Below are 27,263 nucleotides of genomic sequence, written 5' to 3' on the forward strand. Positions count from 1 at the left end.
ATGACACCTCAGCCACTGTAGGATGATGAATGGCGATAGGATGACAGGTAGATGAGGAGCAGTGTTCTCCCCTGGGGAAGATATTCACCTGTGAAGAACTCTGCTGAAGGTTCTTGTCAATAACATACATAGATATTTGCACATTGACAGTCAGATATCCAGTATTGTGTGTGTGTGTGTGTGCGTGCGTGTGTGCGTGCGTGTGTGTGCCTGTGTGTGTCTGTGTGTGAGTGTGTGTGTGTCAATACAACCCTGCCTGACTTGATGTAGATGAAGAGGCTATAAGTCCCTGGGGTGTTGTTAATCATCATGACAGTGTTTCTTCAGTTCAACATGACATCCCATATTAACATACAATCCATGTCTATTCTATTGGAATGGAATGGTGTACTCCCATTAAAAGCCCATGTCCTCTTGAATGATGACTTTTTCCTCCTTACTAGCTCTGACCTTGCTGATTTATTGAGGAAAAATGTACTTACTATGACTGAGATATGTGGTTGTCCCACCTAGCTACAGTATTGTAAGTTTAACTGTAAGTCGCTATGGATAAGAGCATCTGCTAAATGACTAAAATGTTAAATGTTAACTTATATGTTAGTCTCATCTTTGTAGGTAAAGAGGGTTGAATCAATAAGCAGGCCTAACTCATAGTCTATACTTCATATACAGCAGGAATTGGTCTCAATAGAAGATATATATTTCTTTGCAGTAGTTTGATTTTGGATTTGGCCAAGGGTGAATACAGCCACGGTGTGATACAGGCTGAAACATATAATGTCTTGGTATATACAGTAAAATCTCCACCCAGGCACTGTAGCTACTTTGGAGGTGATAGGATCTGCTGGTAATAGATGACGCAGCTGACCATAGCTGTAAATAGGGTGTAATTATGGCCCTAGCAACCCTATTGCAGGGATATGGATGTTGATGGCCCTTTACCTGCCTTACTGCAGGCTTATGGCGCTAGAGAAGGCTGGAGGTTCTGATTACCTTCAGATGTCTGGACTGGAGGATCCTGCTGGAGATAGCTGTCATAGCTGAGGAGAGAGACTGTTTGACAGCGCCTAGAAGCGCTGATCTAGGACCAGGTTCCCTCTGTCCATGTAATGTTATTCATTATGATCTAAAAAGCTAAACTGATCGTAGATCAGCACTCCTACTCTGAGACATTTTATGAATAGGGTTTTGATGTTTTCATCCTCTCCAGGGTCAGGAGTTTGTCCAGAAGTTTTCTTTTAAAAACCATATGACCTGATTAGAAAAATGATCTGGTCCCATCATAACCCATTTAAATATTTTTTACAGCTGATTTATTACTACAACTAGGGCCTGGAGTTGGCTAGGCTAGCCTACTACCAGATCAGGAAAAACTCTGGGCCCCAGGAAAACTATTTCAGGCTGTTACGGCAATTTCAGGTAAAAACTCAATAAAACAAGTTTCAAATATTAGGAAAATGTCTACACATTTCAGCTGTTTCAAAACATTGCTCTGCTATTACCATTTAAATCAAATCCATTTTTATCTGTCACATGCGTGGAATCCAACAGGTGTACACCTTACAGTGAAATGCTTACTGTAAGAATTATACTGTAGGAGTGTTGGCTCAACAACACAATTCTGTTCACACTGCTCTGCTTCAAGGGGGACAACTGTTGGGAGAGTATCATGCGCTCGAAATATAGCAAGTTCACAGTGTTGTAAAAGTACTTAAGTAAAAATGCTTTAAAGTACTACGACTACGTTTTTTTTATGTATCTGTACTTTACTTTGCTATTTATATTTTTGACTACTTTTACTTTTACTTCACTACATTCCTAAAGAAAATATGTACTTTTTACTTCATATTTCATATTTCCCCTGACATCCAAAAATACTCGTTACATTTTGAATGCTTAGCGGGACAGAATTTTTTTTAAATTCACACAATTATCAAGAGAACATCACTGGTCATCCCTACTGCCTCCGATCTGGCGGATTCACTAAATACACATGCTTCATTTGTAAATGATGTCTGAGTGTTGGAGTTTGCCCCTGACCAAAAAACAAGAAAACTGTGCCGTCTGGTTTGCTTTATGTAAGGAATTGTATACTTTTACTTTTGATGCTTAACGTTCCGCTAGCAGAACGCCTCGCCAATATCCAATGGTAGCGCCTGGCGCGAAATACGAAAAACCTTAAAAATGCTATAATTTCAATTTCTCAAACATATGACTATTTTACACATTTACATTTACATTTACATTTAAGTCATTTAGCAGACGCTCTTATCCAGAGCGACTTACAAAAATGGTGCATTCACCTTATGATATCCAGTGGAACAACCACTTTACAATAGTGCATCTAAATCTTTTAGGGGGGGGGTTAGAAGGATTACTTTATCCTATCCTAGGTATTCCTTAAAGAGGTGGGGTTTCAGGTGTCTCCGGAAGGTGGTGATTGACTCCGCTGTCCTGGCGTCGTGAGGGAGCTTGTTCCACCATTGGGGTGCCAGAGCAGCGAACAGTTTTGACTGGGCTGAGCGGGAACTGTGCTTCCTCAGAGGTAGGGGGCCAGCAGGCCAGTGGTGGATGAACGCAGTGCCCTTGTTTGGGTGTAGGGCCTGATCAGAGCCTGAAGGTATGGAGGTGCCGTTCCCTTCACAGCTCCGTAGGCAATCACCATGGTCTTGTAGCGGATGCGAGCTTCAACTGGAAGCCAGTGGAGAGAGCGGAGGAGCGGGGTGACGTGAGAGAACTTGGGAAGGTTGAACACCAGACGGGCTGCGGCGTTCTGGATGAGTTGTAGGGGTTTAATGGCACAGGCAGGGAGCCCAGCCAACAGCGAGTTGCAGTAATCCAGACGGGAGATGACAAGTGCCTGGATTAGGACCTGCGCCGCTTCCTGTGTGAGGCAGGGTCGTATTCTGCGAATGTTGTAGAGCATGAACCTACAGGATCGGGTCACCGCCTTGATGTTAGTGGAGAACGACAGGGTGTTGTCCAGGATCACGCCAAGGTTCTTAGCACTCTGGGAGGAGGACACAAGGGAGTTGTCAACCGTGATGGCGAGATCATGGAACGGGCAGTCCTTCCCCGGGAGGAAGAGCAGCTCCGTCTTGCCGAGGTTCAGCTTGAGCTGGTGATCCGTCATCCACACTGATATGTCTGACAGACATGCAGAGATGCGATTCGCCGCCTGGTTATCAGAAGGGGGAAAGGAGAAGATTAATTGTGTGTCGTCTGCATAGCAATGATAGGAGAGACCATGTGAGGATATGACAGAGCCAAGTGACTTGGTGTATAGCGAGAATAGGAGAGGGCCTAGAACAGAGCCCTGGGGGACACCAGTGGTGAGAGCGCATGGTGCGGAGACAGATTCTCGCCACGCCACCTGGTAGGAGCGACCTGTCAGGTAGGACGCAATCCAAGCGTGGGCCGCGCCGGAGATGCCCAACTCGGAGAGGGTGGAGAGAAGGATCTGATGGTTCACAGTATCAAAGGCAGCAGATAGGTCTAGAAGGATGAGAGCAGAGGAGAGAGAGTTAGCTTTAGCAGTGCGGAGAGCCTCCGTGACACAGAGAAGAGCAGTCTCAGTTGAATGCCCAGTCTTGAAACCTGACTGATTAGGATCAAGAAGGTCATTCTGAGAGAGATAGCAGGAGAGCTGGCCAAGGACGGCACGTTCAAGAGTTTTGGAGAGAAAAGAAAGAAGGGATACTGGTCTGTAGTTGTTGACATCGGAGGGATCGAGTGTAGGTTTTTTTCAGAAGGGGTGCAACTCTCGCTCTCTTGAAGACGGAAGGGACGTAGCCAGCGGTCAAGGATGAGTTGATGAGCGAGGTGAGGAAGGGGAGAAGGTCTCCGGAAATGGTCTGGAGAAGAGAGGAGGGGATAGGGTCAAGTGGGCAGGTTGTTGGGCGGCCGGCCGTCACAAGACGCGAGATTTCATCTGGAGAGAGAGGGGAGAAAGAGGTCAAAGCACAGGGTAGGGCAGTGTGAGCAGGACCAGCGGTGTCGTTTGACTTAGCAAACGAGGATCGGATATCGTCAACCTTCTTTTCAAAATGGTTGACGAAGTCATCCGCAGAGAGGGAGGAGGGGGGGAGGGGGAGGAGGATTCAGGAGGGAGGAGAAGGTAGCAAAGAGCTTCCTAGGGTTAGAGGCAGATGCTTGGAATTTAGAGTGGTAGAAAGTGGCTTTAGCAGCAGAGACAGAAGAGGAGAATGTAGAGAGGAGTGAGTGAAAGGATGCCAGGTCCGCAGGGAGGCGAGTTTTCCTCCATTTCCGCTCGGCTGCCCGGAGCCTTGTTCTGTGAGCTCGTAGTGAGTCGTCGAGCCACGGAGCAGGAGGGGAGGACCGAGCCGGCCTGGAGGATAGGGGACAGAGAAAATCAAAGGATGCAGAAAGGGAGGAGAGGAGGGTTGAGGAGGCAGAATCAGGAGATAGGTTGGAGAAGGTTTGAGCAGAGGGAAGAGATGATAGGATGGAAGAGGAGAGAGTAGCGGGAGAGAGAGAGCGAAGGTTGGGACGGCGCAATACCATCCGAGTAGGGGCAGAGTGAGAAGTGTTGGAGGAGAGCAAGAGGGAAAAGGATACAAGGTAGTGGTCGGAGATTTGGAGGGGAGTTGCAATGAGATTAGTGGAAGAACAGCATCTAGTAAAGATGAGGTCAAGCGTATTGCCTGCCTTGTGAGTAGGGGGGGAAGGTGAGAGGGTGAGGTCAAAAGAGGAGAGGAGTGGAAAGAAGGAGGCAAAGAGGAATGAGTCAAAGGTAGACGTGGGGAGGTTAAAGTCACCCAGAACTGTGAGAGGTGAGCCATCCTCAGGAAAGGAACTTATCAAGGCGTCAAGCTCATTGATGAACTCTCCAAGGGAACCTGGAGGGCGATAAATGATAAGGATGTTAAGCTTGAAAGGGCTGGTAACTGTGACAGCATGGAATTCAAATGAGGAGATAGACAGATGGGTCAGGGGAGAAAGAGAGAATGTCCACTTGGGAGAGATGAGGATTCCAGTGCCACCACCCCGCTGGCTCGATGCTCTAGGGGTATGCGAGAACACGTGGGCAGACGAAGAGAGAGCAGTAGGAGTAGCAGTGTTATCTGTGGTAATCCATGTTTCCGTCAGCGCCAGGAAGTCTAGGGACTTCCTGGGACTGAGATGAACTCAGCCTTGTTGGCTGCAGACCGGCAGTTCCAGAGGCTGCCGGAGACCATTACACCATTTGAAAGATAAGACTCTCGTTAATCCAACCACATTGTCCGATTTCAAAAAGGCTTTACAGCGAAAGCAAAACATTAGATTATGTCAGGAGAGTACCCAGCCAGAAATAATCACACAGCCATTTTTCAAGCTAGCATATATGTCACAAAAACCAAAATCACAGCTAAATGCAGCACTAACCTTTGATGATCTTCATCAGATGACACTCCTAGGACATTATGTTATACAATACATGCATGTTTTGTTCAATCAAGTTCATATTTATATCAAAAAACAGCTTTTTACATTAGCATGTTTTGTTCAGAACTAGCATACCCACCGAAAACTTCCGGTGAATTTACTAAATTACTCACGATTAACGTTCACAAAATACATAACAATTATTTTAAGAATTATAGATACAGAACTCCTTTATGCAATCGCGGTGTCAGATTTTAAAATAGCTTTTCGGTGAAAGCACATTTTGCAATATTCTGATATTCACGGCTAGCTAATTTGACACCCACCAAGTTTGGCCCTCACCAAACTCAGATTTACTATAAGAAAGATTTGATTACCTTTGCTGTTCTTCATCAGAATGCACTCCCAGGACTTCTACTTCAACAACAAATGTTGTTTTGGTTCGAAATAATCCATAGTTATATCCAAATAGCTCCGTTTTGTTTGTGCGTTCAAGTCACTATCCGAAGGGTGACGCGCCGGCGCATTTCGTGACAAAAAATTCAAAATATTCCATTACCGTACTTCGAAGCATGTCAAACGCTGTTTAAAATACATTTTTATGCTATTTTTCTCGTAAAATAGCGATAATATTCCAACCGGGCGACGTTGTATTCGTTCAAACACTGAAAGAAAAATATGGAGTCGTCTCGTGCACGCGCGCCTCAGTGTCATTGTTCTCAGAAGGACCACTCACAAAAACCCCTGCTGTTTTTCGCCCAGAGACTGGAGAGCTCTCATTCCACTTTCTGGCGCCTTCCTAGAGCCAATGAAAGCCTTAGAAAATGTCACGTTACAGCAGAGATGCTGTATTTTTCATAGAGATGCCCTAGAAGGAGAACAAATTGGCAGACAGGGCACTTCCTGTATAGAATCTTCTCAGGTTTTGGCCTGCCATATGAGTTCTGTTATACTCACAGACACCATTCAAACAGTTTTAGAAACTTTAGAGTGTTTTCTATCCAAATCTACTAAGTATATGCATATTCTAGTTTCTGGGCAGGAGTAGTAACCAGATTAAATTGGGTACGTTTTTTATCCGGCCGTGAAAATACTGCCCCCTATCCCAAACAGGTTAAATATATTTGAGCAATTACATGTAATTTTGATACTTAAGTATATTTAAAATCAAATACTTTTGGACTTTTATTCAAGTAGTATTTTACTGGGTGAATTTCACTTTTATTTAGGTCATTTTCTATTATGGTATCATTTCTTTTACTCAAGTATGACAATTTGGTACTTTTCCCACCACTGCAAGTACGTCAGTTTATATTTGAGTAATACATATACTGTAGCTGACGGTATTTTGATGAAAAGTGTAGTAAGTGTGAAGAGGCTCCATGTTCTTTAGTTTGGCCGATTCCTCTGACTGTGTTTGACATGTTTAGGATGACAATGATAGTCAGAGGATTGGGCTACATACAGCACATATTGATCTAGGATCAGGATTTTGTAATTACAGCTCATACTGATCTAGGATCAGGCTATTGTAGCTACAGCACATACTGATAGGATCAGGCTATTGCAGCTACAGCACATACTGATAGGATCAGGCTATTGCAGCTACAGCACATACTGATCTAGGATCACGCTATTGTAGCTACAGCACATACTGATATAGGATCACGCTATTGTAGCTACAGCACATACTGATATAGGATCAGGCTATTGTAGCTACAGCACATACTGATATAGGATCAGGCTATTGTAGCTACAGCACATACTGATATCGGATCAGGCTATTGCAGCTACAGCAGATACTGATAGGATCAGGCTATTGCAGCTACAGCACATACTGATCTAGGATCAGGCTATTGTAGCTACAGCACATACGATGTCATTTACAAAATAGCCTCCAACACTCTACTCAGCAAATTGGATGCAGTCTATCACAGTGCCATCCGTTTTGGCGCCAAAGCCCCATATACTACCCACCACTGCGAACTGGATGCTCTCGTTGGCTGGCCCTCGCTTCATATTCGTCGCCAAACCCACTGGCTCCAGGTCATCTATATGTCTTTGCTAGGTAAAGCCCTGCCTTATCTGAGCTCACTGCTCACCATAGCAGCACCCACCCGTAGCACGCGCTCCAGCAGGTATATTTCACTGGTCACCCCCAAAGCCAATTCCTCCTTTGGCCGCCTTTCCTTCCAGTTCTCTGCTGCCAATGATTGGAACGAATTGCAAAAATCACTGAAGCTGGAGACTCATATCTCCCTCTCTAACTTTAAGCACTTGCTGTCAGAGCAGCTCACAGATCACTGCACCTGTACATAGCCCATCTGTAAATAGCCCATCCAACTACCTCATCCCCATACTGTTATTTCTTTTTTTGCTCCTTTGCACCCCAGTATCTCTACTTGTACATTCATCTTCTGCACATCTATCACTCCAGTGTTTATTGCTAAATAGTAATTATTTTGCCACTATGGCCTATTTATTGCCTTACCTCCCTTAACTTACCTCATTTACACACACTCTATATAGACTTTCTATTGTGTTATTGACTGTTTGTTTATTCCATGTGTAACTCTGTGTCGTTGTTTGTGTCGCACTGCTTTTCTTTATCTTGGCCAGGTCACAGTTGTAAATGAGAACTTGTTCTCAACTGGCCTACCTGGTTAAATAAAGGTGAAATTAAAAATAAAATACATTTAAAAAACATACTGATAGGATCAGTCTATTGTAGCTACAGCACATACTGATATAGGATCAGGCTATTGTAGCTACAGCAAATACTGATATAGGATCAGGCTATTGTAGCTACAGCACATACTGATATAGGATCAGGCTATTGTAGCTACAGCAAATACTGATATAGGATCAGGCTATTATAGCTACAGCACATACTGATAGGATCAGGCTATTGTAGCTACAGCACATACTGATATAGGATCAGGCTATTATAGCTACAGCACATACTGATAGGATCAGGCTACTGTAGCTACAGCACATACTGATCTAGGATCAGGCTATTGTAGCTACAGCACATACTAATATAGGATCAGGCTATTGTAGCTACAGCACATACTGATAGGATCAGGCTACTGTAGCTACAGCACATACTGATCTAGGATCAGGCTATTGTAGCTACAGCACATACTAATATAGGATCAGGCTATTGTAGCTACAGCACATACTGATATAGGATCAGGCTATTGTAGCTACAGCACATACTGATAGGATCAGGCTATTGTAGCTACAGCACATACTGATATAGGATCAGGCTATTGTAGCTACAGCACATACTGATAGGATCAGGCTATTGTAGATAAGCCTTTCTCTCATATAGAAACAACATGGAGGAAGATGAAGTGGGAGAGAATTTGATAACAGAAAGTTTGAGTTTGAAAAAGAAAGTGAGAGACAGCAGAGAGAGAGTGAGCGTGAAATTCTCATCTGTAATTTAATATATATATATTTTTTTCTTAACCTTTTTAGCAGCATTTAAACTTAAAACATACGAACACATGGAAACACTTTTGCCACTGATCATTTTAGCATGCTGCTGGTACCCCCCCTGCTCTCTCTCTCTCTCTCTCTCTCCCTCTCTCTCTTGCTCAGGCACACACACTCTCTCTCTCTCCCTCCCTCCCTCCCTCCCTCCCTCCTGCTCTCTCTCTCTCTCTCTGTTCATTAAGAGTGGCAGATGAAGGAGATGAAGTGTTTCTGTATAATATCTGTGGCAGCACTGGTTTCCAGGAGGCAGGGTAGTGTGTTACTATGTGTGTTTTAATTGCCGGGGCTGTAGCAGGCACAACACCATCACAATCACATGCAGATGTGGCCACGGCAACTAGAAACAGTGTTCAGTCACATAAGTCATGACATGAGCAACACATTGTTTGAACGGACAGTTGATGGAATTATACAAAAGCTACAGTACGTATGTTACCAGAACCATTCTGTAGTGCTCAGCTACGGTAGGTATGTGACCAGAACCATTCTGTAGTGCTCAGCTACGGTAGGTATGTTACCAGAACCATTCTGTAGTGCTCAGCTACGGTACGTATGTTACCAGAACCATTCTGTAGTGCTCAGCTACGGTAGGTATGTTACCAGAACCATTCTGTAGTGCTCAGCTACGGTAGGTATGTGACCAGAACCATTCTGTAGTGCTCAGCTACGGTAGGTATGTTACCAGAACCATTCTGTAGTGCTCAGCTACGGTACGTATGTTACCAGAACCATTCTGTAGTGCTCAGCTACGGTAGGTATGTTACCAGAACCATTCTGTAGTGCTCAGCTACGGTAGGTATGTGACCAGAACCATTCTGTAGTGCTCAGCTACGGTAGGTATGTTACCAGAACCATTCTGTAGTGCTCAGCTACGGTACGTATGTTACCAGAACCATTCTGTAGTGCTCAGCTACGGTACGTATGTTACCAGAACCATTCTGTAGTGCTCAGCTACGGTAGGTATGTTACCAGAACCATTCTGTAGTGCTCAGCTACGGTACGTATGTTACCAGAACCATTCTGTAGTGCTCAGCTACGGTACGTATGTTACCAGAACCATTCTGTAGTGCTCAGCTACGGTACGTATGTTACCAGAACCATTCTGTAGTGCTCAGCTACGGTACGTATGTTACCAGAACCATTCTGTAGTGCTCAGCTACGGTACGTATGTTACCAGAACCATTCTGTAGTGCTCAGCTACGGTACGTATGTTACCAGAACCATTCTGTAGTGCTCAGCTACGGTAGGTATGTTACCAGAACCATTCTGTAGTGCTCAGCTACGGTACGTATGTTACCAGAACCATTCTGTAGTGCTCAGCTATGGTACGTATGTTACCAGAACCATTCTGTAGTGCTCAGCTACATCAGTTATGTGGGATGTAATAAGATCATAATCATTGCTTGCTATTCAGTGTTTTGTCAGAAGATGCTCTGAATAGCCTAAGGGGGAAAACTTTGGGGCAAGTGAAAGTAAGATGGAAGGGTGAAAACAAGGTGATAGGACAAGCAGAGGAGGAAAATAGTAATGGATTATACGAGAGGTATTCCTTTCTTCTTCATGGTGCATTGTTTTCCTGTTGCAAAACAGTTATTGTTATCATATACAGTACAACGGCAGATATAGAGAAACAAAAAGACTGGACCCAGATCTGCCTGTGCTGTCCTGCCAACTCCCAGCGACCATAGGAGTTGGCAAGACAGTACAAACAGATCTGCGACCAGGCTATGACATTATTGTCATTCAATCTTGAAGAGTGTGAAAGACAGTGAATCTGTTTGCATTCACATTAGATCACAGAGAGAGGACAGTGATGGTTTGGTGGTGGGAACTCATCCATGTGGAACAATTGTAACCCTCTCACCTGGGTGTCACTAACTGGGGGTCCCCGTGAGGGTAACACATCTGACCCCTCTGTGCCCGCCGTGCTCAGTTAGCAAAAACTCAACACACTGTCACGTCTGGGTACACACACACACACACACACACACACACACACACACACACACACACACACACACACACACACACACACACACACACACACACACACACACACACACACACACACACACACACACACTGTGACAGCCTCCTCTTGAAGCCCTTTGCTTTGACATGTCAGTGTGTGTCAACTTCTGTCCTCCTCTCAGAACGACAGCTGCATTCTGTCAACAGAGCTTTAGCTACCCGCCAAATGGCCTGTGAATCTCACTCATTGTATTTTGATGTGGATGAGAACCTATGGCCAAATCCACAAGACAGGGTTGAGGGAAATATAGAAGTACAGTAATCAATCCTTTGTTTTGCTTTTTACAGTAAGCCAGGTGAGGAACACTGCAGTTGATGTTTTACTGTAGTTTTTTCTTTTTTTGTAGTTAATTATTTTAGCTTTGATTCAAAGAAACCTATGTTGTGATTTTATTGTATTTCATCAATAAATGTCATATTTTGTTCAATGATTCCACTGTGTCTGTAGTATTCTCTCTACTAGTCCTTTTACAGTGATGTACTTACGTGTAGTAGCATAATGAAACATGTATCACATATTTTGTACTACAATATTTAATGATTGAACGAACAACTACACAGTGAAACTATTGGTATCTTGTGTGTGGGTGATCTAAATGAATGTTCCTATGGTATTTCATGATAAATGAGTTATTTGAACCAATGATTCTGCAAGTGCAAGGTTTCTTTAAAGATATGAATGCACAATGCAATGTTTTGAACATTGGACAGCCTGTGTTACAAGTGATGACCGTTTTGAGTTTTGTGTCTAGAGTTTTGAAAAATGACCACAACGTTCTGAATTTAGTGCCAATGGGATTGTAAAAAACGGTATAAACGTTTTATCTACAACTGTAACTTTTTATCTACATTGTGTGACCCTTTGCCTCATGCAGATTTGGAACCAAATGCGTTGTCATTGACAGAGAGACACATGATTACGGACAGAGAAAGACTGACAACAGTGCATTGTGATATTATGTCTGGAGCCATGTGTCCTGGACAGTGAAATATGATGACTGCATCTGATTCTAATAGAGTGGGAGAGGGACTGCTCGTGCACTGTCAGAAAAAAAACCCGTATAATTTATGACTGTCAACCACAGGGACATACAGGGGCAATATGCATACTGGAGAGACTTAATACACACACACACACAATCCCATCCCACGCATTGTCTTCCAAAAATCCTTGTCTGCTATAAGACAAAGCTGCTCAGACCTCTTTTAAGTGTTTTCCACTGACTTCGCTCTGTGATTCTTGCCAGCTCTTTTCCTCAGCTTTCCGGAGCTTTAGTGTGTGTGTGTGTGTGTGTGTGTGTGTGTGTGTGTGTGTGTGTGTGTGTGTGTGTGTGTGTGTGTGTGTGTGTGTGTGTGTGTGTGTGTGTGTGTGTGTGTGTGTGTGTGTGTGTGTGTGTGTGTGTGTGAGAGAGTGGGTGTGAGAGAGTGGTTGTGAGAGAGTGGGTGGGTGGGTGGGGGTGTGTGTGTGTGCGTGAGAGAGAGAGAGTGGGTGGGCGTGTGTGTGTGTGAACAGTACGTCCATGCGTGCTTCTATGCTTGTGAGTGTGTGATTGCGTGCGTGTGTGTGTCTGTGTAGTTTTCATGTGTGCCTACGGACATTACTGAACTAGAAAAAGCCACAGAACAGTCCCATCAGAATCAAAAGGGGGATTTAATGACTTTCTGTGTTGTTTCATGGGTTTAAATAGACTTAGGGCCAATGTTTTTCATATGGGCCCTGTGAGAGCCACACCAGACACAGTTGAAACAGGAAAACCGGCAAACCTCAACTTTCCGTAGCACAATGGCATGGATTGTTATGCTTATGTCACCGCGACATGGGCACAATGAAGTACATGAGTTGTCACTGTTTTTATAGATCGGCCTCCTGTTGTTGAAGACTTTATAATGAACTAATTTGTTCTTCTGCTTTCTTATGAACGTTTTGGATCTTTATTGTATGGAAATGACAAAATGCCTCGTTGGCTCATTCTGGGGGGAAAACATTTGTCATTTAGATGGCAGGTAAACACCTCTACAGGAAAAGCAGGGAGGGACTGGGAGAAAACAGACTTCTTGGAAAGGCTGATGGTAGAAAATACTCCTATTCACTTTTCAATTTGATTAATGGATTGATGACTAACAAATAAAACCAAATATTACAAACCACTAAATCATTGTGTATACCAGTGTGACACCGCCTTAAAGACTTGATTTAAGACAGATGGATCAAGAGAGATCATGGAATTTTATCCAGTCCTATTGAGTTATACTGTATGAATAAACCAAATTGTATGAAACATGCTTTTCTACTTTTGTGCTTTCTCCTGCTAACCCCCCTCCCCTCCCCAACACACACACACACACACACACACACACACACACACACACACACACACACACACACACACACACACACACACACACACACACACACACACACACACACACACACACACACCTCCTAACTTCTCAAATCCCAGCAAGAATGTCACACATATTCCTCCAAAAGAGAACCCTCTTGTGAATAGGACCACTGAATATGCAGTGAAATTTCATACAGTGTAAATTAGTGCCATGTTTCAAAACCTGCAAGCTGGCCTCAAGATGTGGACGTCGTTGACAAAGTCCATCCGTAAGTCAGTGCCTTCTGACATGTTTCACCCAGACAGTGAATTATATGAGAGTAGCTTCTTCATGTATGCCTCTGAGGCAGAGAGGAGATTTATTTGGGTTGGGATCAAACCCAGTCAGACATCACATCAGAAGAGCTACAGTCCAGTCGGACATCTGGACCATAAAAGAGTCAAAAGACCAATAATTGGACAAAAGATCAGAATTGGGCTGCCTGTGTAAACTCAGCCATAGTATCTTGACTGGACAAAATGGGTCTCCACTTGTTTTTCATATTGCTTTCATAAAGATGAAAGAATTATGAATAAGATGCCGTTCACTTGTTCCACTCCTCACTTTCATACAGAAAGATAAACTAGCTACATATTGCAATTCTAAAAACATACGGTAGGCAAGCTGTTGAATGTGTATGTCCTCTTATCATGATTTGTACTGTGTATGAATACAATCAAGCATACAGTACTCAGCCAGTCAGTGAATGTGCGCAATGATGATACTGCGTGATTCATGAAAAGATCTTTACTGCATTTCAATTTGAGGAAAAACTCCAATACGCAACTGATGTCATCAATATTTTGACAGCTTGTCAATTGGCTGACCTTTACCCCTGACACCGAAGGCCTCAGCCAATCGGATTGCAATTAAATTATAGTATAAATCCTGTCAGGGCAACGGCATGAGGGCACGGGGAAACGTCAATACTACTGGAAATCCCATAGGCTCACAAAGTGCCGTCAATTAAGTCATGTAGTAATCAAATCAAATCAAATTGTATTGGTCACATACACATATTTAGCAGATGTTATTGCGGATGTCGCGAAATGCTTGTGTTCCTAGCTCCAACAGTGCAGTAATATCTAACAATTCACAACAATATGGACGTGATGATTACAACAGGTGGATTTTCACTGTCCTTGTTGGTTATTGTTGTTATCAGTGATATGCTCATTGGTGTTATCAACCACATGTTAAAATATCTATTGCAATGACCATTATGGAAGCCAAACACAGTTTAAATGGTCGGTTTAGCACACAGCTACACCATACTCTCTCTCTACACATGGAAAAGGTACTGTAGGCCTACTGGAAGCTTGCAGGAGCAGGACGCTTCTGTCAAGCTAAATAATACTGTAGTCAATGCATACTTATAACCTTGTTGTTGTTGTTGTTATAACCCGCTTCAGAATTCCATGTGTACATTCAGTAAGAATAGTGTAATGCTCAATGATATCAATATGGAAGACGATTATCCTTTCCTTCTTACTCCCCTCCCATCTGTTTCAATAATAATAATAGAATTTGAAACACATTGATCATGCATGCCACAATATTGATTAGACAAGATAAATGTATCTCCTATCCATCTGACTGTAAATTATGGATGAGTCCTTCTGGTTTCAATCAAAATAAAACAATTATACATTTTTTCGGATTTTGTAAACTATACAAGTAAAATTGACACTCACTGCACCAATCTAGAACCCAAAATCTCACAGCATCACTCTCAGTCCAGACAATGTATAAAACGGACTATAAAAGTAACCCATTATTACAGTACAGTACGCAAGCCTGATTTTCCATTAGAGTAAAGGGGATTTTCCCCACACCTCATTCCCTCACTGTCCTGCCCTTGGGCCATTAATGATAAGTAGAGGCTGAAGGCCGTGTTGAGTTGTCTAACAGACCATGAGTGGCTGTGGCGTTCAGTTGCAAACAGAACAGGAAGTGGCTGTAGCGTTCGTTGCATAGTGTTTAAATAGTGTTGGGCCTGGGTGGGTTGGAGTTAAGGTGGAGGTGGGGGTGGGGTGGCGCCATTGGGATACGGTAGGCTACTAGGCCCTATACTCACACCCCATATGGTGGGAATTATAATAATTTGAGGTGCATTGTGGTCCATTTCTAGCGATCCCAGAAAGTACTGAGGAGACATCAGAACGTTTTGCCATTTTAGCTGCACTCCCAGCATTAATAAGTCAGTCAGTCAGTCAGTCAGTCAGTCAGTCAGTCAGTCAGTAGGAAGGAGAAACGTGTTTGTGAGGAGAAATAATAGCTCGCTTCGACAGGCCAAAATGAAATGTTTCAGATGCCTTGGGTTGTCATGCATGGTTTCTCTGCCATCCCCACAAAGAATAATGTTAGGTTAAAAACGATGAAAAACGTTTAATGGAAATAAGCTGAAATTACCCTGAGGGCTCACGGGCCAATGGCTTTGTCACACGTAATCAAACTGTTTCAAGTTCTCAATCATACGAGAGCTAAATGCAGTAACATAAAAATCTTGTAAGTATATGTTTCTAAAGATAACTTTCATATGTATGTACAGTTGAATATAGAATGGCAGCAGCATGTCATGGACTTGACCGTTGACGTCCTACAAAAACAGCGGCCAGACCTGGGTTCAAATGCTATTCAAAATAAGTTGAAGTACTTTATTTGTGCCTCATTAACCTTGCCTGTTGCAATTGAACCAATAGAAAGGTCCCAAAAGTCCAAGCCCTGCCCGCCTGGCAATCGTGGGCAGGCTAAAAGAAACGCTTAAACTATTGAAACATTTCAAATAGTACTTGAGCCCAGGTCTGACAGCGGCTACATGGTTTTTGACTGCTTGGCCTATGTACTTTAATGTGTGTAAATGTTGAAGGCATTAGCCGTTCCCCAGAAAACTCTCCGGCGACGCATCATTGACCTCAGACCCTGTGATGATACTTTATTATGATTGGGCTCTTCTTTTCTAGTCACTAATTAGTAATGGGCTCCGCTGCACTTCATCTCTAAAAAGAGAAGCCTACGCATGTGCACACACACACACGCACACATGCATACACATGCACGCTCAAACACACACACATGAATGTTTTTTACAGATTTGGCGAGTCCATCTCCTCTCTACCACACCTATGATAATGGTATCCTACTCTTGTTTAAGGAGCGTGTTACAAGAGCTTGGGACTATACGGTTCAATATGCATTTTTGTCAAAATTGAGTTATTGACATAGCCTTGTTCTGTTCAATGTTCTCTACCTATATAATGCTCTAAATACAATTAATGTTGTAAAAAAATTAAGATATATATTTTTAAAAATTCTGACACCATTCAAATCAAATGAGGGTTCTGAACTTTAAAGCCAATTATCTCAGAATCATACACTGCTCAAAAAAATAAAGGGAACACTTAAACAACACAATGTAACTCCAAGTCAATCACACTTCTGTGAAATCAAACTGTCCACTTAGGAAACAACACTGATTGACAATAAATTTCACATGCTGTTGTGCAAATGGAATAGACAACAGGTGGAAATTATAGGCAATTAGCAAGACACCCCCAATAAAGGAGTGGTTCTGCAGGTGGGGACCACAGACCACTTCTCAGTTCCTATGCTTCCTGGCTGATGTTTTGGTCACTTTTGAATGCTGGCGGTGCTTTCACTCTAGTGGTAGCATGAGACGGAGTCTACAACCCACACAAGTGGCTCAGGTTAGTGCAGCTCATCCAGGATGGCACATCAATGCGAGCTGTGGCAAGAAGGTTTGCTGTGTCTGTCAGTGTAGTGTCCAGAGCATGGAGGCGCTACCAGGAGACAGGCCAGTACTTCAGGAGACGTGGAGGAGGCCGTAGGAGGGCAACAACCCAGCAGCAGGACCGCTACCTCCGCCTTTGTGCAAGGAGGAGCAGGAGAAGCACTGCCAGAGCCCTGCAAAATGACCTCCAGCAGGCCACAAATGTGCATGTGTCTGCTCAAACGGTCAGAAACAGACTCCATGAGGGTGGTATGAGGGCCCGACGTCCACAGGTGGGGGTTGTACTTACAGCCCAACACCGTGCAGGACGTTTGGCATTTGCCAGAGAACACCAAGATTGGCAAATTCGCCACTGGCGCCCTGTGCTCTTCACAGATGAAAGCAGGTTCACACTGAGCACGTGACAGACGTGACAGAGTCTGGAGACGCCGTGGAGAACGTTCTGCTGCCTGCAACATCCTCCAGCATGACCGGTTTGGCGGTAGGTCAGTCATGGTGTGGGGTGGCATTTCTTTGGGGGCCGCACAGCCCTCCATGTGCTCGCCAGAGGTAGCCTGACTGCCATTAGGTACCGAGATGAGATCCTCAGACCCCTTGTGAGACCATATGCTGGTGCGGTTGGCCCTGGGTTCCTCCTAATGCAAGACAATGCTAGACCTCATGTGGCTGGAGTGTGTCAGCAGTTCCTGCAAGAGGAAGGCATTGATGCTATGGACTGGCCCGCCCGTTCCCCAGACCTGAATCCAATTGAGCACATCTGGGACATCATGTCTCGCTCCATCCACCAACGCCACGTTGCACCACAGACTGTCCAGGAGTTGGCGGATGCTTTAGTCCAGGTCTGGGAGGAGATCCCTCAGGAGACCATCCACCACCTCATCAGGAGCATGCCCAGGCGTTGTAGGGAGGTCATACAGGCACGTGGAGGCCACACACACTACTGAGCCTCATTTTGACTTGTTTTAAGGACATTACATCAAAGTTGGATCAGCCTGTAGTGTGGTTTTCCACTTTAATTTTGAGTGTGACTCCAAATCCAGACCTCCATGGGTTGATAAATTGGATTTCCATTGATTATTTTTGTGTGATTTTGTTGTCAGCACATTCAACTATGTAAATAAAAAAGTATTTAATAAGATTATTTCTTTCATTCAGATCTAGGATGTGTTGTTTAAGTGTTCCCTTTATTTTTTTGAGCAGTATATTTTTGAAAATAGAACCTTTTAGTCCCAAGCTCTGGTGTAGATACCTCCCCCTACTCTACTATATATTATGTATAACCATTCTTTTCCTCTTCCTATCTGAGTATGAATGGGTGGATGTGGGCAGTGGAGCCTGGCGGGAGACACACTGTGAATCCATAGGCATTCACCTCCAGTCTGACACACACTACGTCTCTGAGACACACCAGATCCTGGTGTCCTGGCCTTTCTGGTGCTTCATAGTGTGTGTGTGTGTGTGTGTGTGTGTGTGTGTGTGTGTGTGTGTGTGTGTGTGTGTGTGTGTGTGTGTGTGTGTGTGTGTGTGTGTGTGTGTGTGTGTGTGTGTGTGTGTGTGCGTGCGTGCGTGCGTGTGTGTGGAGGGAGCGGGGGGAGAAGTGGTGTGGATGTGAGGCTGTGTCTGGGGTGTGTGGGTAGTGTTACCGTACCTTTCAGACTGTCTCTGGCTCCGTAGTGTTTGATAGAGTGTCATGGGGGGTGAGGGGGCAGGGGATTCAAGGCTCCAGTGGTGAGGATGTGTGTGTGATTGTGGGGGGGAGGTGAAGTTGCTGTGATTCAGATTACTCAGACATGGCACCCCCCGCCTCCTATAATGTAATGGGGGGGGGGGCAGTGATGTGGATGTGTGTGTGGTATGGGGATATCAAACATTGGCACCCCTGGTCTCTGGCTCCATAGCATTTGATAGAGTCATTTGATAGAGTGGTTGGAGTGAGAGGGACAGAGAGGGTAGAGTGGTATGGTACGGATGTGTGGGTGGGTTCATGGTTAATTCTCAGTCATGCAATCATGGGGGCACCACCAACTCTGGCTCCATCGCTACAGCTCTGTAGGTTCTGTTCTTCACTGAGACTGGTCCAGAATGTTGTTTATTGCTTGGCTAGTGTTGGTGCTCAATCTCAGCAGCCCTGCCAATCCTTAGGCCTTGGTGTGTTGCACCATGTGTTGCCCCAACACTGTAGGCGTCTGGCGGCCATGACTAGCGCTGTTACGGTGACCGTATTACCGCCACACCGGCGGTCATGAGTCATGACAAATTTCACACACATATTATTTGGTATATGTAAAGACAAGATTAAATCAAGAATAGTGTGATGGGTGACAGTATTAGCCTATCACTTGATATATTGAATGATATATTAGCACACTTCATGTAGACTAGCCCATAGGCCTATATGTTTTGTTAAGGTTTATATCACAACTAAAGTGGCCAAATAACGCCTTAAAATGAAGCATGTTCATCCGCTTTACAACGGGTGTAGAGATAACTGAGTTTCAAGTTTGGGAAGATAATTTTCATCATAAAAACACACCTTTATAATAAAAGCATTACATGCATAACTGCATTTGTGGTCACTTGGTGGTATTTTCCTGCTACTGGAACATACACTTTTTTCCTACTGCCGTGTGCGCATTGCTGCGCTTATAATGTGAAGAAATAGCCTAATAGTTTATCAACATTTTAAGCTAAACGTTCTCATTGCATAAAAACTTTTTTTTTATGGTAGTGGTTCTATTAATTTGGGATCTATCGCATCTGACAACTGTCCCAGACTATGTTTGGAATATTTATTTCTCCCACTGAATAGAATAGGTCAACTTTTGTACTATGGGGGATAGTAGATTGATATAGGCTAGTCCTTTTGCTGTTCGTTAGGCCTACTCATCTTGTTGGCTGATGAAAAGTAAATGTGGACAGTTCTTCAGATATCAATATGCGCCTCAGAATTGGATAAGGATCCATGCAGTTCTGTCCCCAATGTGTCGGTCTTGACTTGTAGCCTGTGAGAAAGACCCGATCACCTTACTTACTGTGAGAGGTTCTTCGGCACACAGCAGGGAGAAGGGAATTACAATGATTATATTCAGCACAACGGCCACTGGCCGCATGGATTTTTTTTAGGGGGCATTACGGCCACACAAAGTGGATGCAGCCGGGAAATTCGAGGCATTATCAAGTGCTTGTCAAATTGTGAATGAGAGACTGATGAAGTGTTTACAGCCTTGATGAAGTGTGTACAGCAGAGCTCATGCCTTTCATGCAACTTTTTTGAAATCATCATTAGAGTCTTGTCTGCTAAATGAACTAGTGTAGCCCAGAGCCATATGGCATAACCAGATCAGGGCCTAACATAAAGACAACTTAGAGTATGCCATTCTGTTCTTCTGAAATAGACTACATTTTCTTCACATCCTGTTTCTTTAGACCTGTCTAAAATATTTAATGGCTTTATTGTGATGGTGTAGGCTATATTACATGGATATATTATAGTTTTTAAAATGTAGATCTTCGAAAGTCTGCATCAGTGGCTTGTAGGCTATGTGTGGAAGCCAGAAAATGCTAAAAGTGTTTATGTTAATTAATGGTCATTTACCGTGACCGCCACAGCCCGAGCCATGCCACCCTACTGGCACCACGGCCAGGCCAACACTATGACTGGTCAGCTCAGCTGTCCCTTAAGAAGCTGTCACAAAGACTTGACATCAGTGACAGTTCGCCAGCATGTCGGCCTGCCATGACCCTTCATAGTGTCATAGTGTTGGCCCGGCCATGGCGCCAGTAGGATGTCATGGCTAGGCCTAGTTTAATAAAGGTTAAATCTTTTTTTATTTTTTTATTCATTGTCACACGTACACATGTCAAAGGCTCGATGGCTCTCTTCTTGTACAGTGTGCCCCATTTCCTGTTGTAGTGTTTCAACTGTGTATCCAATCACATCATCAGAGACCAGTTAGTGTTTTATCTTTGGGGAAATGGAAGTCTACTCATGCTCTTTTGACATGTTTACATTCTGTAGGTGAAATGCAGTTAAACTGGAAGAATGTTTGGATAGTATCTATACAGAGTAGAGTCAAAACATCCACTGTGCATTTAGAATGTCAATGTCATTTACATAACATCACATAACAGTCATTAAACCTAAAAGGTTCCAGGTTTAAGCCTGATATTGTGCCACGACATTCAAGGAGAATACAGTAAACAACATGCTATCAAGCTATCCAGAGAGGCAGGAAGCACTGCATGGTGGAAAAGGTTTCCACAGTCAGTCAGACAGCCCTGCCCTGCCTGTACCCCAGGCCGTCTGTCTGTCTCTGTCTGACACCCTCTGTGCACAGCAGGGCTGCTGGGAGTTGTTGTTTTCTTCAGCTTGCTGTTTGCTTTCCTGCCTCTTTATGGGGCTGATTTTCAGTCTAATTGGATCTCACAGGCAGAGTTCTGGGTCCGTGTTCAAAAAGCGTCTCAGAGAAGGAATGCTGATCGAGGATAAGTTCTGGCTTTCAGATCTTAATGAATAAGATTTTATGGGCGGGGATCTGATCCTAGATCAGCACTCCTACTCTGAGATTCTGTGAATATGGGCCCTGAATACTTAGAGACTACTTCCAACAAGCTCTGTGCTGAATAAGCCTAGTGAGCAGATCCTCCAACGTCCATTTCAATCAGCTTCTCTTCTGCCTCTGAGTAAAGTGGAGGCATTATGATTACTTTACAGTTCTAAAGCAGAATGGTGTGACGTTTATACAAATAAATAGTGTTGCTTGACTGTTGATATTACAAACATTTTGGTACAGTCATAATTCATTGAAGTCTTAGCAATTCACGTTTCCATAGACACAAAACTTCCCATGTTTTTCTTACAGGAAGGCACAGTATGTTGTGTAGTAGTAGTGGTACCAGTACTTTACAGGGTTATGATCGTGAAGGCAGGAAATGTGTCAGCCACATCCTAGCCGCGGGGGTAGCTTATACGCTCCGCTCCAGATTGGTTGCTACATATCAGTCGTATAATCAGAAGCATATCACTTCAGGGTAAAATACCCACATCCTCTAACAGCGGGGACCTACTAGCTAATTTATTTTACCTTTATTTAACGAGGCAGGTCAGTTAAGAACAAATTCTTATTTTCAATGATGGCCTAGGAACAGTGGGTTAACTGCCTTGTCCAGACGCCTATTAGTACCTTGTAGGCTCAGGGATTTGAACTTGCAACCTTTCGATTACTACTCCAACACTCTAACCACTAGGCTACCCTGTGGCTAAGCTCAGCAACGCTCTCCAAGAAAGCCCCAAATAGAGAACTCTACCTTGCCCTCTTGCTCCCTTTCTAAGTGCTGTAACAGTCAGACATGGATGTTTTAGCTAACTCTTGGGCTACACTTTTAGCTAGCTCTCGGGCTATGCTATGTTTTAGCTAGCTCTCGGGCTACGCTATGTTTTAGCTAGCTCTTAAACTACACTATGTTATAGTTAGCTGGACGCTTGCTTTTCCTTGTTTTTAATTTCGAAGAATGTCCCATGAAGCACATGTCCCAATATTGTACAGACTCATATTGATTGTGCTTGACACTTAAGGCACACAAAGACATTGATAATAGGGAGAGAGTGGCTCTTATTGATTGTGTAATGATGAGGCAGATTGTGAGGGGGGATAGATAGGGACCTGGGGAGGGTGGCGAGAGGGGGGATCACATTAACTATTTATAACTATGGAAGGAGATGTTCTTATGGCCAATTACAGCAATTACAAACATCACTTACGAGGCCAGACAGGAGACAGACAGAAGAGCCACCCAACCAACATCATCACCTCCATATCTGTTGTCACTGTCCTGTCGTATCTGTTGTCATCACAGATATATACAGAGACAGACACATCGATCTGGCTAGGAGTTTTAACATTTTGGGATGTTAATCATAAATGGGACGTGTTTATTTGCTACATTTTAACAGAAAAGACATTAGCAGAGTATAATGCTGCAGTGTTTGCTCCTTTCCAGACACTATTATGAGCCGTCCTCCCCTCAGCAGACTCCACTGGTGTTACAGTACCACTGCTCTAGTTCTGTCCACCTGTAATTACAGGAGACCTAGTCTACATTACCCCTGTACTTTGACTACAGATGACTCTTTGAACTACTGTAAACCAGTGCTTAGCTCAGGGCTAATAGGGGGTCATGTTGTTGCTCCACTCTGTTGTCTGTATGATTTGAGCCTTTAGAGATTGTTGAAGCTCTCTAGAATGTCAACAGGGTTGAAGGTATTGGTCCACCTAGTAAATCAATTACATTAAAGTCAGAAGATGTTATAGAGAGATTATAGAGAGGAGTTAAATCACTGTTAGTTCTCCTCAAAAGCCAACCAAGATGATGCCCACGCTATCGATTACTTAAATATAATAGCATTTTGAAAAGTATTTGAAATAAAATGTGAAATGTACCGAGGTCTCTATCTGTGCTTATCATGACTATAATCTGTTTGAGATGACTTGTTCGTTTGATTCGCTTCCCTCCTTTCTTGGTTTGGTTTTCATTCCAACTTCAGTTAAGCTAAACCATTCTGTTTTAGTGCCATGTCATGTCTGGCAGCAGACACAAGGCCTAATGAACAGTTTTATTTACCCAGCGACGTCTCTGAACTGTCGTCAAAGTCTCTGAACCATCGTCAAAGTCAGTCAGCAACCACTGCCAGAGTCCTGCTGGGGAATAACTGGCTAAATTAAACTAGGATCACACATTGTTTGGACGAACTCTTTGAACTTCATTTGATGGGCGCTTCATCCGTTGTCAATCATAGAAGCACTTGAAAGGACTTCTGTCATTCTCCATTATTGTTTTGGCGAATCTTCAAGACTTTTTATAAAAAACAAACTGACTTTTTCAAGTGCTGGCTGTCCATAGAGTATGTGCTGAATTTGTTTATTTTCAGTAAAGCCACAATATGGTCTCCTTAAGAATAACAGACTATTCAGATGTAGGATCTTAATTTGGTCACCTTGTTGCAGGATAACTTTCCTGCAATGCAGGAAATGTTAAACCTTTACTGTATTTAAGGTTTAAAAAGGCTTCTGAAGCTTTTGATAAACTCAAACTTGATTTTCCCTTACGGAAAATGGATGAACCCCAGCAAAAATGTCCATTAGTTATATTCCACATAATAATTCACATACTGTTGCTACAGGATTATTTTCCTGCTGTAGCAAACTGGCTCAAATTAAGATCCTACATCTGTAGGCTTATGATGTGGATGGATGAATGAATGAATGGATGGATGGATGGAAAAGTAATTGCTATAAACTAACATTTCTTCTCATCCTTTGTTAAGTAAAACAATTTGTTCCCTGAATTCATTCTCACCACAAAACAGAGGCCTCAGACGTCAGTAGAGGATTGGACCGTCTCCCTACATTACCCACAAATCCCCCAGACCAGACACACATGGCATATAACAGAATTTATTCTGATGAATTTAGATGAAGCAGAATTATAGACAATAGAGCTAGGAGTTTTCCCTGGTCAGTACAGTACAGTACAATAGGTAAGATAATTAATAATTAGGTGGGTGCTTACATTTGTCGTATACAAGTTTGTTTTTTGCATATCCCACTCCCCCTGAGACACCCTCGGAGAGTGGAGTCAGAGATCAGCCATTATCAACGGCAACCCTGGAGCAATTAGGGTTAAGTGTCTTGCTCAAGGGAACATCGACAGATTTAAACTTTAGCTTTATAGTAAACTTCACTGAACTTGATTTTGGTGTTGTTGTTGAGGCAAACAGCCATGTCAGAACATTCACAGAGCAGATAGGAGAACAGATGCTGAGAGAGGTGACAGGCTTATTCTTCTGTCTGAACTCAATCTAGACTGTTTCTCATGGAACAGTTTCTAATGACACCTCAGTTACATCTTTGCCTACAGGACAGAGTTGGGACTCCATGTGTTGTATCTCTTTCCAGTATACAGTATCTCTCACCAGAGGTTGTCTATGATCTAAGACTAAAAGTAGCTGTGAGAAAGGCGGTGTAACTGAGCTAAGCAGCTTAGCTAGCCTTGTGTTTCATAGTAGTCCTGAATTTGTTTCGTCTGGTATTGCTAGATTCTTCACAGAGCCTGCCTGCGGGGGGAACACATCACTCTGCGGTGCAGGAAAGGGGGAGGACAGGGGGCTGGAGAAGGAAGTCTTAAGGAAATTGCTGTTAAGTGGTTCTTGTGGCTTTGGCTCATCAGATCCATATTGGCTCTGAGGCCTCCCAGTTTCCCATGGCTCCTATACCAGGACTGGGATGGGCTGGGGACTGGTTCATAAACATAGACTGTACTCTTTTAATCATGACTGTTTTGGAGAAGGTTTATTTAGATATACAGTGCTGGATTTGTGGCAGTTAAGAATGCAATTTTTCATACCTGAGTTTGTAGAGGAAAATAGTATTTTTGGAAATGAAATATTTCAATTTAAAAGAAATTGGACAAAGTTTTGTACTTGAAGGATGTATATCTGGCTCAGACAAAGATGTGTATCTAAAATGGTATATCTGTAATGTCTTCTCTATTTCTGTAAAAACACACAGATGTAAGAATCATATCCAATGTACAGTATATTATGAACAATGTTCCAGCTCTTTATGACACTGCATAGTGTGAAGTTTGTCATGTCGTTGAGTGAATGACAGTAACTGATTCTTCTCCATGTCTGTTGTCAGGAACCTGATGCCTCGAACCCTGGAAGGTCAGATCACCATGGAGAAGACGCCCAGCTACTTTGTGACCAAGGAGGCTCCTCGTCGCCTCTGCACCATGAACTGCCACACCAAGCTCATTGTAGTCGTCCGCGACCCTGTGACCCGGGCAGTCTCCGACTATACCCAGACGCTGTCCAAACAACCCGGCCTCCCCTCCTTCCAGAGCTTGGCCCTCAAGAATACCTCTACGGGATTGGTTGACACCTCGTGGAGCGCCGTGCGCATCGGCCTGTACGCCAAGCACCTGGAGAACTGGCTCCAGCACTTCCCCTTATCTCACTTCCTGTTCGTCAGTGGCGAGCGGCTAGTGTCCGACCCGGCGGGGGAGATGGGCCGGGTGCAGGACTTCCTGGGTCTGAAGAGGGTGGTGAGCGACAAGCATTTTTACTTCAACCAGACTAAGGGATTCCCCTGTCTGAAGAAGCCAGAGGGAAGCAGCAGGCCCCGGTGTCTGGGGAAGTCCAAAGGAAGGCCTCATCCACAGATCTCACCAGAGGTACTGCAGAGGCTCAGGGACTTCTACAGGCCATTCAACCTCAGGTTCTACCGGATGACTGGACAAGACTTTGGATGGGACTGAGCCGTCCACCAATGTTACATGGAAAATCAAACCAAAGGATGAAAATGATTACTTTAAAACATGTGGAGAGGTCACTGCTTTCATCAAGACAGGAAACACAAGACTGACATTACATTTGTTAATGAGGGAACAGGGGTTCTAGGTTGCCACTTTGACTTGTGACATGGTATGCATTATACAAAATGTTGGCATTTTTTGGTATTTTATGGAACAGTGATATAAAGCTGTCATTTATAGTTTCAGTTACAATATTTGTATGTTGCTACATGTAAGAATAATGTAAGAACTAATTGTTTTCCCAGTGTAAAGTACATGAACCAGGAGATAATGATAAATGTCACACAGTAAGTAGACCAAAGGACGTTGATGACTTGATAACGCTGTGTGAGGAGACTCATGTTACAATGAATTATACAAAGGATTATAACCAACCTGTTTCTGACCAGCGTGTGTGTGTGTGTGTGTGTGTGTGTGTATGTATGTTTGTGTGTGTGTATATGTATGTTTGTGTGTGTGTGTGTGTGTGTGTGTGTGTGTGTGTGTGTGTGTGTGTGTGTGTGTGTGTGTGTGTGTGTGTGTGTGTGTGTGTGTGTATGTATGTTTAAGATACAGTAAGAAAAGTGTATTTATTGCAATAAGTGTACGTAGCTTTAATTATTCTTGTGACCACCCAACTAAGCAACAAAACATTTCTTTATCAGGGTTGACAATCCTTTTCTTTTGACTTTTGACTTGTGTTTTCAATGGTACTGTAGATCTAAAAACCAAATGTGTAACTATCTATCAAGTCAATCTAATACCAGACCCTGTTTACAGCATTTCCATTGGGACAGTATTACATTGGATGATGAACCTCTATTACAAAGACTTTGTACACATAATCATTTTTCTT

The 27,263-nt window shown here is 43.5% G+C and overlaps 1 protein-coding gene across 1 annotated transcript in view; it reads left to right on the forward strand.

Annotated features, from left to right (window-relative positions):
• LOC106606700 (heparan sulfate glucosamine 3-O-sulfotransferase 6) overlaps positions 1 to 26,887 on the forward strand; it is a 28,128-nt gene extending 1,241 nt beyond the window's left edge. Inside the window, exon 2 of the mRNA XM_045719974.1 lies at positions 25,753 to 26,887. Within this exon, the coding sequence (XP_045575930.1) occupies positions 25,753 to 26,371 (619 nt within the window). The 3' untranslated portion in view covers positions 26,372 to 26,887. The remainder of the gene's footprint in view (positions 1 to 25,752) is intronic.
• The last annotated feature ends 376 nt before the right edge of the window (positions 26,888 to 27,263 follow it).

The sequence above is a fragment of the Salmo salar genome, chromosome ssa06, assembly GCF_905237065.1.
Source record: "Salmo salar chromosome ssa06, Ssal_v3.1, whole genome shotgun sequence".
NCBI lineage: Eukaryota > Metazoa > Chordata > Actinopteri > Salmoniformes > Salmonidae > Salmo > Salmo salar.